Here is a 15,974-nt window from a genome sequence, read left to right as displayed (position 1 = left end):
TGTACACTAAAAATTTATTAGTGATTCTTTCAACTCGAACCAACAAATTTTAATAAAATTTACAATATAATTTTAAATTAAAAAATATATTTATCATTTTTAAATGTTTTATAAAATTGAAATATTAAATACTTTTATTGTAAACTCACCCGCCCGTAGGGCGGGCCAACCCTAGTATTTATAATGTAGCACTAAACATGATGGATACGAAGAGGTATTATCTTTTTGTTCAAATAACTATTGGATGAGATCTATGAGATTCAAATATTAGTACAAACATGGTTCGGTTCATTGATATAAGATAGGTCATATAAATGTTAATAGTGCACTACGAATAATAAGGCAAGTGGAGTCAATCACATTCCATAAATGTAGGAGAGTATATGTATTGAATAATGTAATTATAAACTTTGGTTGTATTTAATAGGTTGGACTAAAAAATGAAAAGATCCAAACAACTTTTATAGGTAGATTTTTTATGACTTATTCTCTTTTAATAGTATTGATTGATTTATTTTATTAAACCGGTCTGACTCAATAATATTGGACACATTTCGTGTCTTCAAAAAAAATTAATGTCTCATATATAATGTATATATAAGATAGCTCACGTAAATGTTAAGATTTTGATTAGACAACTGTTCTAAATTAAATTAATAATTAATCATTTGTGTTAAATTCAATGGCATGAATAATTTTTGAAGAAAACTCAGGGCTAAATACAAAATTTACTCTTGCTTTAATAATATAGATTTTAATTTGGTTGTGGAAGGGAATCAAACCAAAGTTAGAGCAATCACTTATACATCCTTAAACCATTGTGCCATAACAGACTAAATTATCGTGTTCTGTATTATTTCATATTTGTATAAATAAATATATTTTAATTTCCTGATAAATATTTTATTTTTATGTTTTCTTCTTTCTTCTCGTTCTCTTCGTTACCCCAACAAAACGGCCAATCAATCAATACTATTAAAACATAAGCACAAAATTGGACCCAAATGTTTCTTAAAATCTATACATTATAATTAATATAATTACAAAACTATTCTTGAGATTAAGAAACTAATATTTATGGCAAGACACTAAATGAGTGACTATTAGTAGTTGATTTTATAGGGTAACAATTTTTATGGTAAGACTTTAAACTATCCTAATTTGATACCACATATCTTTATATAGAAAAACGTTAATACAATTTTCCTACGTTATTTATAAATTTCAAATTGGTCAATGACGGTGTTTGCTTAAATCATTGTACATAACATACTATTTTATAAATCACGAGTCAAAAAATATTATTAATAAATTTTAAAACATTCAAAATGATTTTTTTTTACCAATGTGAAATAAGCTAAAAAGATGGACTAATTTATTTCATATTTAAATCCTTTAAAAATAAAATATTTATTTTATTTTGCATATAAATAAAATTATGCATATATTTTATTTAAATGAATATTTTTTTAAACTAATTGGTAAATAATGATCTCATGTTATAATACGGGTTGTAACCTACTATAATGATAGTGTTTCAAAAAAAAAAAAAACCTACTATAGTGATAAATATATTTTTAAATATAGAGGGTAAAAATTCTATACAAGATTTTTTTAAAAAATATTTAAAACTTATTGAATATGACATGTACAAAAACTGAAATATAAATTATATATTTTAAAATCAGGTATTTAGTAAATCTTAATTTAACAACTCATATTTATATATCTGTTTGAAATAGCAATAACCAAATACTTGTGAATATTTATCTATGTCCTATAATATTACGTTTCTTTATACTTAAGACCACCTCCATCAAGCCGTTCTCAGATGGATTTAGGAATAAAAGTGAAAAAAAAAATGAAAAAGCCCAAAATAAAGAAGAACCGGTGCTTATGGGCTTTTTAGAGGTGGTAAGAGACCCTTACGTGTCAGGTGCGTGTTGGTCCTCCTGTGTTTGTCTCTCTCTTCTTCTCCTTTCTCCTTCGTGAAATAATTTTTTTTTTCTTCCTCCAATTTCGATCTCCATCTTCTCTGTGATTTTGATTAATGCTTCCTCCAATTTCGTTCACCACAAATTATATTGGGAAATCAGATAAAATCACAGAAAATTGAGAGTAAACCTTAGAAGAAGTGAAATCAAATTTTTTTTTTCAAAAGAAGTATTAGATAAAGATAGTATTTATCTAGTATATATGTTAGAGATAAATATAGATTGAGTTGTGATAAGCTTGACGTCCGATAAGTCAGCTATCGACACTTTGTATAAATATCTTTGTAAAGTCATGAATAAGGGAAACACGTTTACTAATATTCACTTGGTATCAGAGCTAAGATCAATCAAACAATGAGTGATTCTAGTGATAATTCGAAGGCTTTGGTTGGGAAACTGGGAGATATGGTTAAAATGTCACCATACACGTTGTTCTCATCGGATAATCCAGGTTCGATGATTACATCTGTTCATCTGAAGGGGGAAAATTACAATGAGTGGTCGATGGAGATGTTGAATGCACTCCGTGCCAAGAAGAAGAGTGGGTTCATTGATGGATCTCTCCCACAACCTACAGAAGGTGATGAGAATTTGGAAGCTTGGTTGAGTGTGAACTCGATGATTGTGGGCTGGATCCGTACGTCCATAGAACCTCGTGTCCGGTCTACCATAACGTTCATCACTAATGCGCAGAAGCTCTGGGAAAACCTGAAACAGAGGTTTGCGGTAGGCAATAAAGTGAGAATTCATCAACTCATGGAACAATTAGCCTCTTGTCGACAAAATGGAGAACAGGTTATTGATTACTTTGGTAGGCTGTCTATAAAGTGGGAGGAGATGCAGACATACAGGCCCTCACCACCGTGTACGTGTTCAGCAGCAAGAATTTATGAGAAGGAGCGAGAAGATGAGAGAGTTCATCAATTTATTATGGGTCTTGATGACTCAAGATTTGGAAATGTGGTAGAGTTCTATCATTGAAGCAGATGAATTACCTGATATAGGTAAGGTATATGCTAAAGTTATAAGGGAAGAAGCTCGTTTGGAGTCTGCCAAGACGAGAGAATTGAAGCCTGATGCTGTTGGTTTTACGACACGTCGGGATACTGCGACTGGAGAAGAGCAAGTTGGCGGAGGTTCTCGACGTGATACGCGTGACGTATCTTCTCAGGGAAATAAAGTTGAATTCCTGAGCGGCAGAAATCGGGATCGAGTGTGTTCTCATTGTGGCAAGACAGGCCATGAGAAGAGCACATGCTGACAAATAATTGGCTATCCGGAGTGGATGACTGAGAGAGGAGGAGGTCGTGGTGGTCGCGGGTTCAGCAGAGGAAATGGTCGTGGCTCAGGCGCAGGACGTGGGAGAGGCGCAACAGCTAATACGGCTCATGCAACTTCACCGCATGTTTCAACCATCTCTGATCTCACTCCAGAACAACTAAAGGCTATTACTCAGATCATTCAAGACAGACAGGGTGGCTCTGCAGATAAGTTGTCTGGTAAGAATCTTGGAGAAGTAATAATTGATACAGGTGCTTCGCACCACATGACTGGTGATGTCGCATTGCTGGTAAACGTGAAGGAGACGACTCCGTATAACGTTGGCTTTGCCGACGGCAGTGTAATTAAGTCGTCGAGTATGGGAACAATGGTTTTGTCTGATCGACTGTTGCTACAAGACGTTCTTTATGTTCCAGACTTAAATTGTTCATTAATTTCAGTCTCAAAGTTACTTAAGCACATGAACTGTTTTGCGTTGTTTACTGATGCGATTTGTCTTCTACAGGACCGTTCTACGAAGACTATGATTGGAGCCGGTGAGGAATGTGATGGGGTGTACTATTTCAGAGATGTCAAGTCAGCTCGGGTCAACAAAACTACTAAGAATGTCGATCATCTGCTGTGGCATCGAAGACTAGGACATCCTGCGTTTTCTGTGCTTTGTGATTTACCTATGTTTTCTGGTGTTGGTAATAATGCTAGCCCTAGTCTTTGTGACGTGTGTTATAGGGCTAAGCAAACTAGAGATTCTTTTCCTGATAGTTTGAATAAAGCAGAAGTTTGTTTTGGTTTAATCCATGTTGATGTGTGGGGACCATACAGAGTGCCTTCTTCTAATGGGGCAGTATATTTTCTTACTATAGTGGATGACTTCTCTCGAGCAACTTGGACGTATCTTTTGCTTGCGAAGTCGGAGGTTCGAACAGTATTACAGAACTTCTGTGCGTATGCTGAGAGACAGTTTAACAAACCTGTCAAAATGGTGAGAAGTGATAATGGCAGTGCGTTTATGTGCTTGAGCTCGTTCTTTAACGAGAAAGGAATCATACATCAGACATCGTGTGTTGCGACTCCACAACAAAATGGACGAGTGGAGAGGAAACACAGACATATTTTGAACGTGGTGCGAGCTTTATTGTTCCAAGCAGGACTGCCAGTTCGGTTCTGGGGTGAGGCGATATCAACCGCAACTCACTTGATTAACCTGACCCCAACAAAAATTCTTCAAGGGCTTACACCACATGAAGTGTTGTTCGGACACAAGCCCTCATATGAGCATCTCCGAGTCTTTGGTGCTTCTTGTTATGTCCATCGCAACGCGAGAGACAAGGACAAGTTCGGGACTAGAAGCAGACATTGCATATTTGTTGGTTATCCTTTTGCAAAGAAAGGATGGAGAGTGTATGACATAGATAAAAACGAGTTCTTTGTCTCGAGAGATGTAGTTTTCGAGGAAGATGTGTTTCCAATGGCTAAAGAGGGAGTAGTTCGTACGATTGAACATGAAGGACTAATATCGTCTGATGATGACTGGCATATTGTCGAAGTTGCATAGGACAGGGGGAGTACACATGAAGTGCCTCTCAATGGAGATATTGGAGTGGATATTGTCTCTGAAGAGAAAGAGAATAGTGAGCAAGATCATGTAGATGCTGAGAGCGCACATGAAGAGGTAGTTGTGGATACAACGCCAGTTACTGAGGCAGTGGAGAATAGACCAACAACGCCAGAACTAGGCAGAGGGCAGAGAGATAAACAGAAACCCGCAAAGTTTAATGATTACGTGCTGTACAATGCAAGAATGTTGCAAGATCCAGACCCCCATCACACACTCATCGCGGCTTCCAACGAGTCTAGTACGGTCCAAGGTACGCCATATCCACTTGATAATTTTGTATCTGACTTAAACTTCTCACCTGCGCATCAAGCTTTCTTAGCAGCAGTGACAAAAGAAGTCGAACCAAGGAACTTCAAGGAGGCAGTTCAGTATGAGATTTGGAGGAATTCAATGAAAAGTGAGATCAAAGCATTTGAAATAAATAAGACCTACAGCATTGTGGATTTGCCGCCTGGGAAGACTGCCATTGGGAATATGTGGATCTTTAAATATAAATATAATGCAGACGGAACTGTCGAGAGACCTAAGTCACGGTTGGTAGCATTGGGTAATCGACAGGTTGAGGGTGAGGACTATGATGAAACCTTTGCCCCAGTAGCCAAGATGACTACAATACGAGGATTGTTGCGTGTTGTTGCCGGGAAAGGCTGGATAGTACATAAAATGGATGTACATAATGCTTTTCTCCAGGGTTTTCATCATCCTGATCCACGGAAGGTTTGTAGATTACATAAGGCTGTCTATGGTCTGAAACAAGCGCCTAGATGTTGGTTTGCAAAGTTGACAAATGCGCTTAAGAAGTATGGGTTTCATCATTCTTATTCAGACTATTCATTGTTTACGTATGAGAAGAATGGTTTGGAGTTGAAGGTTCTGATATATGTCGATGATCTTATTGTGTGTGGCAATGATATGGAGTTGGTTGCTAAATTTAAAGAGTATCTTGGACGTTGCTTTCGTATGAAGGATCTAGGGAAGCTCAAGTATTTCCTAGGGATTGAAGTTGGAAGAGGAGAGGAAGGTTTTATGCTTACACAGCGTAAATATGCACTTGATATTATTGAAGAGACGGGTCTACTTGGTGCCAAACCAGTGGCGACACCAATGGAACAAAGACATCAGTTGGGAACTGACAAAAGTGCATTTCTGAAAGATGCAAGGAAGTATAGACGTTTGGTAGGGCGCTTGATATACTTGGCTGTGACAAGACCAGATCTTACCTATGCTGTCCATATCTTGTCGCAGTTCATGCAGACGCCGAGAGAGAATCAGTGGGAGGCTGCTTTGCGAGTGGTTTGATACTTAAAAGGGACGGTTGGTCAAGGAATTCTGCTGACTTCTAGTTCTGATTTCAGCATCTCGGTGTATTGTGATGCTGACTGGAACTCGTGTCCTACTAGCCGCAGATCAGTAAGTTCTTTTGTTACTCTTGTTGGAGGGTCTCCTATCTCTTGGAAGACTGAAAAACAAGATGTGGTGTCGCACTCTTCAGCCGAATCCGAATATAGATCCATGTCTGAGGCAACGAGAGAGATCAAATGGCTTGTAAGGTTGGCAAAAGACTTGGGTTTTGAACCTAAAGGAGCCGTTAAGCTGTATTGTGACAGCAAATCCGCCATATATATAGCAGCTAATCCGGTATTCCATGAGCGAACTAAACACTTTGAATCTGATTTTCATAACATCAGGAATGCGATAAAGGCTGGCCTAATCTCTACAGTTCATGTTCGCACCAATGAGCAGCTAGCGGATGTACTAACCAAAGCACTTGGGAGAGTTCAGTTTGAGAATCTATTGTTCAAGTTGGGTGTTCGAAATCTTCACACTTCCAACTTGAGGGAGAGTATTAGATAAAGATAGTATTTATCTAGTATATATGTTAGAGATAAATATGGATTGAGTTGTGATAAGCTTGACGTCCGATAAGTCAGCTATCGACACTTTGTATAAATATCTTTGTAAAGTCATGAATAAGGGAAACACGTTTACTAATATTCACGCAAATAAAGAAAATATCTGAAGATGGCGAAGAAGAAGTGTGAGCTATGTGACGGTATAGCCGCTGCTTCTCCTCGCCGATCCATAGCCACCACCACCGCGAGACCCGTTGGCTTCCATTGCGCTGCCAATCCCGCTTCGTCTTCTTCCGTTATCCATCGCTGTTTCAGCTCTGAATCAGGTGGTATATTGTTGTTCTCTTTTACCATTGAATCTGTGCAAGAGCGTGGTGAATGACTGTTATTACCCTTTTACTTTGCAGCGGAGACAATAGCGAAGAAGAAGGTGGAGGATGTTATGCCCACTGCAACTGGACACGAGAAGGAGGAGCTTGAAGCTGAACTTGAGGTGATTCCTTGTGTTTTTTTTCTCTGTATGAGTATGACAATGTGATACAAAAAAGCTTTTACTGATCAACTTCACCTGTGAATAAATCAGATTTTGATTTTGTCATTGTTTTCTTGGATGTAGGGGAGGAGGCTGCTTAACATTGACTTTCCTGAAGGTCCCTTCAGAACAAGGAGCAGCTAAAATTGGTGCGGGAGGAGATTCGTGTTTGGTCTCTGTTCCACCATACTAATCTGCTTCCTCTTCTTGACCATGCCATTATTTCTGTTAAGGTAAGTGTAAGCGTACGACTCTGAAACTTACATGGCTGATGTTTTTTTTTAAATGTTTTTACTTGTTTTTTTTTTTCTTGGGGGTGTTCACTTTGGCTCTGGCTTTTGTCGTTGGATTGACATGTGCCTTCACCAATGGTAAAATATCATTCCCTTTGTTGTTCAATTACATTGATTCTGTTTTGCATTACGTATAGTGTATGTTTCTGTGTGTTGGAACACGAAAAGTGATTCTAGAGTCAGCGATCTTGACAACGGTTGTGGTGCTTTCCCTCACCGTGTACACCTTCTGGGCTGCTAAGAGAGGATATGACTTCAACTTCCTCGGACCATTCTTGTTCGGTGCTCTCATCGTGCTCATTGTCTTTGCCATGATACAGGTAACGCCACTTATTCCAAACTCTATGCCATAAGAATTCCAGAGAGTGAGAGAGTTTTAATCTTAGCTAGTGAAATGTAGTAGCGTTTTGGTTGTATTTTCAGCTACAAGTAAGAAACTTGCACCTCGTGCAACTAATCGGTTTTCATCAATAATTGAAAAAAATATATAAAGAACCTCAAACGAGATCTCCCATTAGACCTTCACAAAACTAATTACAGTAAAACCTCTATAAATTAATAATGTTGGGACTATACCAAAACTATAATTTTTTTATTAATTTATAGTGAGACTATAAAATTATATTATTTTATAAAGATTTTTAGCGTATATTAATTTATAAATTATTAATTTAAAGATATTATACTGTAATTAACAGGGGTTCTTAATTTCATAAAGTACACACTTAATATCTTTCTCTATACTCTGTAGTTCTTGTCATTTTTACCAATTTCTTTTAGTATGTAATGAAATGATAAATTTGAAGATAAATGATTTCCTTTGCTTGCTATTCGAATCACAGATACGCTTGAGCTATATATTTCAGCTCTGGCGACAAAAATACATTAAGTTGAAAGATTCTTCTCCTCTGCCAAAAAAACTGAAATATATAAGAGATACAAAGTACTCATACCAAGTAAATAAATCCATATAGCACGTTGAATTGATGGACTATATATGTATAGGTGGTCACCAATACTAGAAGCTCGTTTACTAGAAATGATGATAACTATAGGGGTGGGCACTTTACCCGATATCCGAAGTGGCACCCGAACCCGATCCGAAAAACCCGAACCGAAATAGCAAAATACCCGAACGGGTATTGAATAAGGAGAGATTGGATACCCGAACCCGAACGGATAATACTCGAACCCGAATGGATATCCGAAAATAACCGAACATATGTATAATTAACCTTATATTTCTAGTTTACATCTCTCATTTTATATAAAATATTTATATTGATACTACACATACTTTAAGTTCATATGATATACATACAATTACGGAAAAAATGATTTGTTACTCACTTAAAATGCATGTCAAGTTTTTTATTTCAAAAATTAACAAAAAGTTACATCCAAAATTAAAAAAAAAAACTAAATTAATGTCTTTTTAGTTTTAAAATGTTATGTCCAAATCTATTAACCATTCAATCTATTAAAAATAAAAAATTAGTTAATTGAAAGTTATATTTTTAAATACAAGAAACTTGAGAAATGAAAATTTTAGTTTTTTTTTTCAAAATCTAAATATCCGAACCGGATCCGAAATAACCGAATCCGAACTAAAAATACCCGAACCCGACCCGAAGTACAGAAATACCCGAACGGGTTCTACACCTCTATACCGAAATACCCGAAAATCCGAAATACCCGACCCGAACCCGAACGGATACCCAAACGCCCACCCCTAGATAACTAAATAAAAACATTGGATTACTCATATCCGCAAGACTTGTAAAGAGTGGCATCGATCATGTTACTCCCCGCGTCTTGATCTTCTTGATTTCTCTACACTTTTAGCTACACTTTCCAATCAATAGATTATTTATTTGACATGGAATAGAACAATCGCCTAACATCAACAACAACACAGCACGGAGGGGGAGGAAGAGAGAGAGAGAGAGTATCTCTATCCTATGTTTATTAAGGGTGTGACTAGTTCAAACGCTGCGGTTGCGGTTGCGAGAGTTTGCGGATGGTTACAGTTTCTAGCGGTTTTAAGAGATTTGTACGACTGATTATGCAGTTAGAAATTGGTGCGTTTGTGTGATATTTATAACTGGTTAACTACCAAACGCACCAGCGGTTAAATAATAAATTAACAATATTTACATTTAATATAATTATAAAAATATCAAAAATCATAATATTATAATAAATATAAAAATATATTTAGACAGTTATAGTTTAAATTTTTTAAAAATTATAGAAAATATTTTATTTAAAAATTTTATAATATTAGTTAAAATATAATAGATATATTTTACTAACTTTTATAATTTTAATTTAAAATTTATATTGAATATTTTATTTTTTTATTTATATTGTTTAAAAAAAAAAAATGTATCCTCCCGCAAACGCTAACTGGAACCAGCTTTTGAATTTATGAGGTTTAAAGCAGTTTGAATCAGTTTAGAGCGGTTTGAGTGATTGTTGCAAAATACCAACAATCGCTACCAACCGCAAAAACTACGTTTGAAGGTGGTAACAAGGAAACCAGTCATATCCAAAATAGAATAAAACAAAACAAGATAATGTCTCATTTAAATTTTGAAATTGAACTATACTATATGACAAATTCATATATAGTATAGATTTAAAACCTAATTTATAGAATATAATACATAATTTAAAAAATATATGCTTATTTAAAAAAATTTTAAAAATTTCAAAACAGATTACGTCTAGAAAAAATCTATGTTTTTATTATGTGAAATTTAAAACTGAATAATTGTTTTACCAAAAACTAAAAGCAATTAAAATTATAAGGGGTAACATATGTATAATTTACAAATGAACAAAATTTAGCACAACACACACGCATACATAGGGGTGCAAATGTGATTAATACATACTATAGGGTGTATCTTTAACACCTAAGTTGTTATGTACATTTGATGAATTATTATTTTTTGTGTGTCATTAAGATCAAATTTCCCAGTAAATAATGAAGATCGAAGACGTGTGCAAAATAATTTGTAAAGTTTGGTTTCTTTGTATTTTGATAGCTAGGTTTGGTTTAATAATTTGTTGTTTACATTATGGCTACAATTAAACCACGTGTATATTTGAAATACATGGAATTTTATAATTTTTAGGAATAAATAAGTATTAGATAAATGTTAAATAATGGTTTTTTTAAAATGTTTGAGAAAAAGCAGATATTTTATAATTTTTCTAAAACAGTCTAAATAAAAAAATGGATAAAAAAATCATGACTTTTTTTATTTTTAATAGTTAAAGTAGAAGAATGACGATAAAAAAAAAGTTAAAGTCGAAGAAAATGAGATATTAATCTGTTATTATAGTTTTATCATTTTCTTCGACTTCAACTTTTTTTATTTTTACAGCAAAAGAATTAGGTCATATGAAATGCGTTTCTTAGGATTTTAGTTACACATGCGCAGATTTGGTTAAAATGTATAAACGCGATTTACGATCTAATTTAGTTTTTTTTTTGGTGAAAGTTCATCAAATCCATCAAAATCATAAATGAAGTAAATCATTTTGATCTTTCAAGTATTTCTTGTAAACTTTGACAAAAGTAAGATTTTTTTGCCTATAGTTCTTTTTCAAGTCAAAAATCAACCATGATAATACTCCAATTAAATTATAAATTACTTTTATTAAAGAAAGTCGAACTAATGGTTTTAGAGACTTCAAAATACCATCCACTTAGAGCTGGGTTGCGGGTCAAACCCGCCCCGCTGACCCGCCAACCCGCAGGTAAACTGATTTTTTTTACTTAAAAAATTTGACCCGCTTGACCCGCAAGAAGAAAATATGAAATCCGCACCCGCCCCGCTAAAATCCGCGGGTGATCCGCTAGACCCGCGGATAATATTAATAATATTAAAAATTATTAATTTAAATATTTTTTATTAAAATAACAATAAAATTTAATATTTTAAATATTTTTTATTAAAAATAACAATAAAATTTAATATTTTAAATATTTTTTATTAAAAATAATAAATATTAATCTATTTATAATTAAAATTAAATTATTTTTAAAAAAATTTCTATTTAAAAATAATATTTTCAAAAAAAATCTTTTTTTTTTAGTTTTTGCGGGTTGGCTGACCCGCACCCGCCCCGCATAAAAATCACTCAACCCGCACCCGCACCCACGAACCAAAATTTTCAAATTACTCGATCCGCACCCGCCCCGCAGCGGGTCAAATGGGGCGGGGCCCGCGGATAATGATTCATATTCCCAGCACTACATTTTTTTTTTTTTTCCACTGGAATTTTATTGAATGGGTTTAAACCCAACAAAGGCAAAAGCCCAAAGTTTACAAACAAAAGGCCAACAGAACTGGCCAAAGATAAAACCCAACACACGGGCCGTAGCGAAAACTACCATATGGGCCAAAGCCCAAACAAGGAGAACCCGTTGAGGAAGAAGAGACACGTCCATACCACGCGTCCGATCGCCCAGCGATCAATGAACACGCGTCAAAACGCGTACCATCTGCTTCCACCGGAGCCAGAGAAGGTCACGACGGAGCTCTGCCGACGGCGGAATCAAAGCGACAGAAACCGATCAACCAGAGCGGTTTACACGAGGCTCGAACCGAGGAGACAGATTCCCAGCACTACATCCACTTGATAACTTTTGTTTCTCTATTTATTATATTTCAAAATGCTATTGCCTTTTATTTCATATCTATTTCATGATACAAACGAAAACAGACAAAACTGGAGAGTAGAAGCGTGGGGCGGCTCGTCGTGTTCGTGGCACGATATTTGAAGAGTCGTATTGATCTTGAGTTCTGCGTTGACCCTTTATGTAGAAAATTAAAATACAAAAGAGATAAATTAGTCAACGTCAACTTTACCTAAAAGTGAAATTTATAAGAATGCAGTGGTCAACCACGGATCGATAGCCACATAACCAAATACATATATGTTTTGATTGTGCTTAATTTATGTGCATTTAGCGTGTCAAATGATTATATATTTCGAGTTTATTACTATTTACTTTTTTCTTAATTTAAAGATAATTACAAATTTGTAAATCTTTTCTCAGCTAACAATCAAAAGTTCACTTTGTATGTTCTGTTAAACAACAAAAAGAATTGATACAAATTTTAATATTTACACTAAAAAAAAGTTTAAGAACCAAAAGATATTACAGTAAAATTTTTATAAATTAATAACTTTTACAGAAATTAGTCCACTATAAAATAAAATATAATCTAATATAATAATAAGATAACAATTTTTATTTTTATGTAATTATATTGTCACAATATAAACATAATTTAATATTCAATATATGTATTTATATAAATATTTTACTGTTTATTATTTCTTTAGAGTGATTTTATTTTTAACTTTTTAAATTCTTTAGAATATTTTGATGTTATTTTTTCCTTACATACGAAAAATGCTACATTTAAGACACCAAATAATCAAATAAAATAACCAGTATCTGTAAAATTCATTCTCTGTATATATTCTAAAAATCAATTTTGTTCTTATTTTTACATAACAACATATTTCAAAATATATAAGATTGAAAATAATATATAAATTAATAAATATTATAATCTTAACATTCTTAATTTGTAGATTTTTTTTACTGTATTCAATGTTTATTTTATATAATTTGCAATGTATCTACAAATAAAATGTTGTGGGTTTACTCTGACATTATTACAATCCCAAATAAATTCGGGTTTCAAAATAAATATAAGATGTAGTGCACAGCTGTACACGCATTAGAGATTATAATTGTCATATTTAGGTCTTAACACCAAACAAATGAACTTTTTGTATATGCTCTATCGGTTGATCCGGTTTTTTGTATATGCTTTATCGGTTGATCCGGTCGGTCCCGACAAAAACGCATTTATTACTATAAAGTGGACTGGTTTGAAAGTGTACTACACTGCTTGATCTGAATCTAGAATACCCTGTGATTAATGCCAGAAAGTGAACCTATCATCTGTTACGCTATGCTATGTAAATTATTTTGGTCAAAACCCAAATCCAGACTGATAAACTAGTGATAATTTAGTTTACAAGAAGTACATGAATCTTTGATGATCTGTTCGGAGATTGCATTGGGTTCTTGCTGTATAGTTTGATATGAAACTAATTTTTCTATTAAAAAAATACTGCACACATGCGACATCCATCATAAAATTGGAATGGAAAAAGAAAACGGGAACTAGTAAAAATTATAATATTAAAGCATTGGAATTGAAAACAATTGTGTTGTATTAATCTCTGTTGTTCTTTTTGACCTTCCTTATTAATTATTTTTATTCTAATAAAAAAAGTTTTATCGCATCTTCATTTTTTTCTGACGTAAATAATCCCTTCAACCGGAGTCAGAGGGTACTATATTTTTACTTTCTAAGTCGTCGGCCTTTTCTTTCTCATGTCTGTCTTGTTCGAGCTATGGGTTTTTCTCGCCGCCTTTGTTCTCTCTTTAATCAACGACAACTCATGCACAAAAGCGCCGATTTGAGCAAGAGGCTGTTGTCGGGGTTGATGGTGCTGTCTGGTTTGTTGCTGCATATTTTCCACTCATTTGGTGGTACAAGAGCGGAGATGAGGAGCGGGCTTAGGATAGGCGTCAACCCTTTATCTAGCTTTCTCAAATCGTTCAACCAAGCTTCAGTTTTTTTGCGGATTTAGAGTTTCGACATCGATTGTGGTGGTGTGTGGAGCCCTGACGAGATTTATACTCCATGTATCTGCTGTGGCGTCTCTCCCTTGTGTCTCTTGTGCGGTATGTGCCTATTGACAAGGTGTTTGAATTTTGGTTTCTTGCTCTCAATCAGTGTCACTTACTGTTAAGATTTGGGAGGTCATGTGGTTGGTTCTCAGCCACAAGGGCATGTGAGAAGTTATCCTCTCTCAGAGTAGTCGCACAAGCTTAGGTAGCTTCTGTGGCATCCCGAGACTGCATCCACATCGCCTTAGTGGTCTCTGTCTCTCAGTATCAGGTTCTTGGCTGTGGAAACTCGTTCTCTCTCTTCTTTAATAAAATTTTTCGTTTAGCCTATGCTCTGTGTATGTCTTTGCGTTAGTTGTTTTTCTAGCTTATAAATTTATTGGGTTAGTTAGTTTATCTTCAAGAGATGTGATTGGGAATACACCGAAACGACCAAATTCGGTCTTTCATTTACAACTTTCAATCAACGGCATCAATTAGCTCTCTCATGTAATCTCTCTCTTCAATTAAGGTGCAAGTGCGTTTGGGATATCGATCTGTCCATATCGTGTCCGCTGAATTTTTTCATTTATTGCTGTTATTGGGATTTAAATTTATGCATACGTGTTTTTATTACCTATGTACCTCTATCCAAAATTGAAAACTGGTAAAATAACTTAAACCTTTTTACCAAAAAAAAACTAAAATAAAAAGGAAAAAAATTTGTCAGCTATACGAAGTATACTCTAATATGGTGAAAACCATCCAAAGTATTAGAATATGTCAATAACTACATCATGTTTATGTTAATACATGTCACATATACGAACTTAAATATAATATGGTGGCAACATCATAATCTGGTTTAATTGAACTTAGAATTAGTTATTGGGATCATTCTGTAAATTTATAAACATGCACCTCTATTAATAAAATCCGACCCAAACCCATAAACCGACCCGACATAACTATTATTTACCCAATCGATTTAGTTAGGGTTCTAAAGGAAAAAATAGGGGTTTCGAAAAGAAAGAGATTGAGAGAGATTAGAAAGACAGAGAGAGCCTCTTTCTTCGATTGACACTCTAACTTCGATTAAATCCAAGTAAACAATTAAGGATTCACAGTTGATTACTCATCATGTTCTTTGATTCAGCAGTCTGTCTTTGTCTCTCGAGTCTGAAATCGATTCTCTTTCTCTGTCTTTGTTACCTCATCGTGACCCTGGAATTGACTCTCTCTATGTCTATATTATGAAGAAATTGAATCTCTATATGTCCTCTCAAATCTCTTCCGGTCTCTCTTTTCGAAATCCCTAATTTTTCCTTTAGAACCCTAACTAAATTTGATTTGGGGAAGAATAGTTATGTCGGTTTTATGGTTGGGTCGGGTCAGGGTTTGTTATTAGGGTTTAGGTTTATAAAATTACATAATGATTCCAATAACTAAGTTTAAAATCAATTAAACCTGATTATGATGTTGTCACCATATTAAATTTAACTTTGTATATGTGGCATGTATTAACATTTCGCCACCTTATAAGGCATGGAGGAAAGTGCACCCACGATTATTTTAAAAAATTAAATTTTGTGTGTAAAACCCTTAAAAATTAATTGCCTTAGGTGGTAAAAGGAAGCTTGTGCATCCATTCATTCCTGAACTTTCTCATTAGCATTTTTGTTTTTTAT

General features: G+C 34.6%; 1 protein-coding gene and 1 long non-coding RNA gene across 2 annotated transcripts; both read left to right on the top strand.

The window, feature by feature from the left end:
• The first annotated feature begins 5,609 nt into the window (after positions 1-5,609).
• On the top strand, positions 5,610-8,401 carry LOC106376859 (cytochrome c oxidase subunit 5b-1, mitochondrial-like). The gene is made up of 4 exons (XM_022720041.2): positions 5,610-7,072; positions 7,154-7,239; positions 7,363-7,511; positions 7,709-8,401. The coding sequence occupies exons 1-3, from the start codon at positions 6,916-6,918 to the stop codon at positions 7,420-7,422; spliced, it is 303 nt and encodes a 100-aa protein (XP_022575762.2). The 5' UTR covers positions 5,610-6,915; the 3' UTR covers positions 7,423-7,511; positions 7,709-8,401.
• Positions 8,402-9,312: 911 nt separating this feature from the next.
• LOC125576400 lies at positions 9,313-14,926 on the top strand. The gene is made up of 2 exons (XR_007314765.1): positions 9,313-14,361; positions 14,431-14,926. It is a non-coding gene; the product is annotated as an uncharacterized LOC125576400 (long non-coding RNA).
• Positions 14,927-15,974: the final 1,048 nt, after the last annotated feature.

This window comes from Brassica napus, chromosome A1 (genome assembly GCF_020379485.1).
Source record: "Brassica napus cultivar Da-Ae chromosome A1, Da-Ae, whole genome shotgun sequence".
Classification (NCBI taxonomy): Eukaryota; Viridiplantae; Streptophyta; class Magnoliopsida; order Brassicales; family Brassicaceae; genus Brassica; species Brassica napus.
Note: the sequence above shows the minus strand (reverse complement) of the source record. Positions and strands in the feature narration are given on the sequence as shown.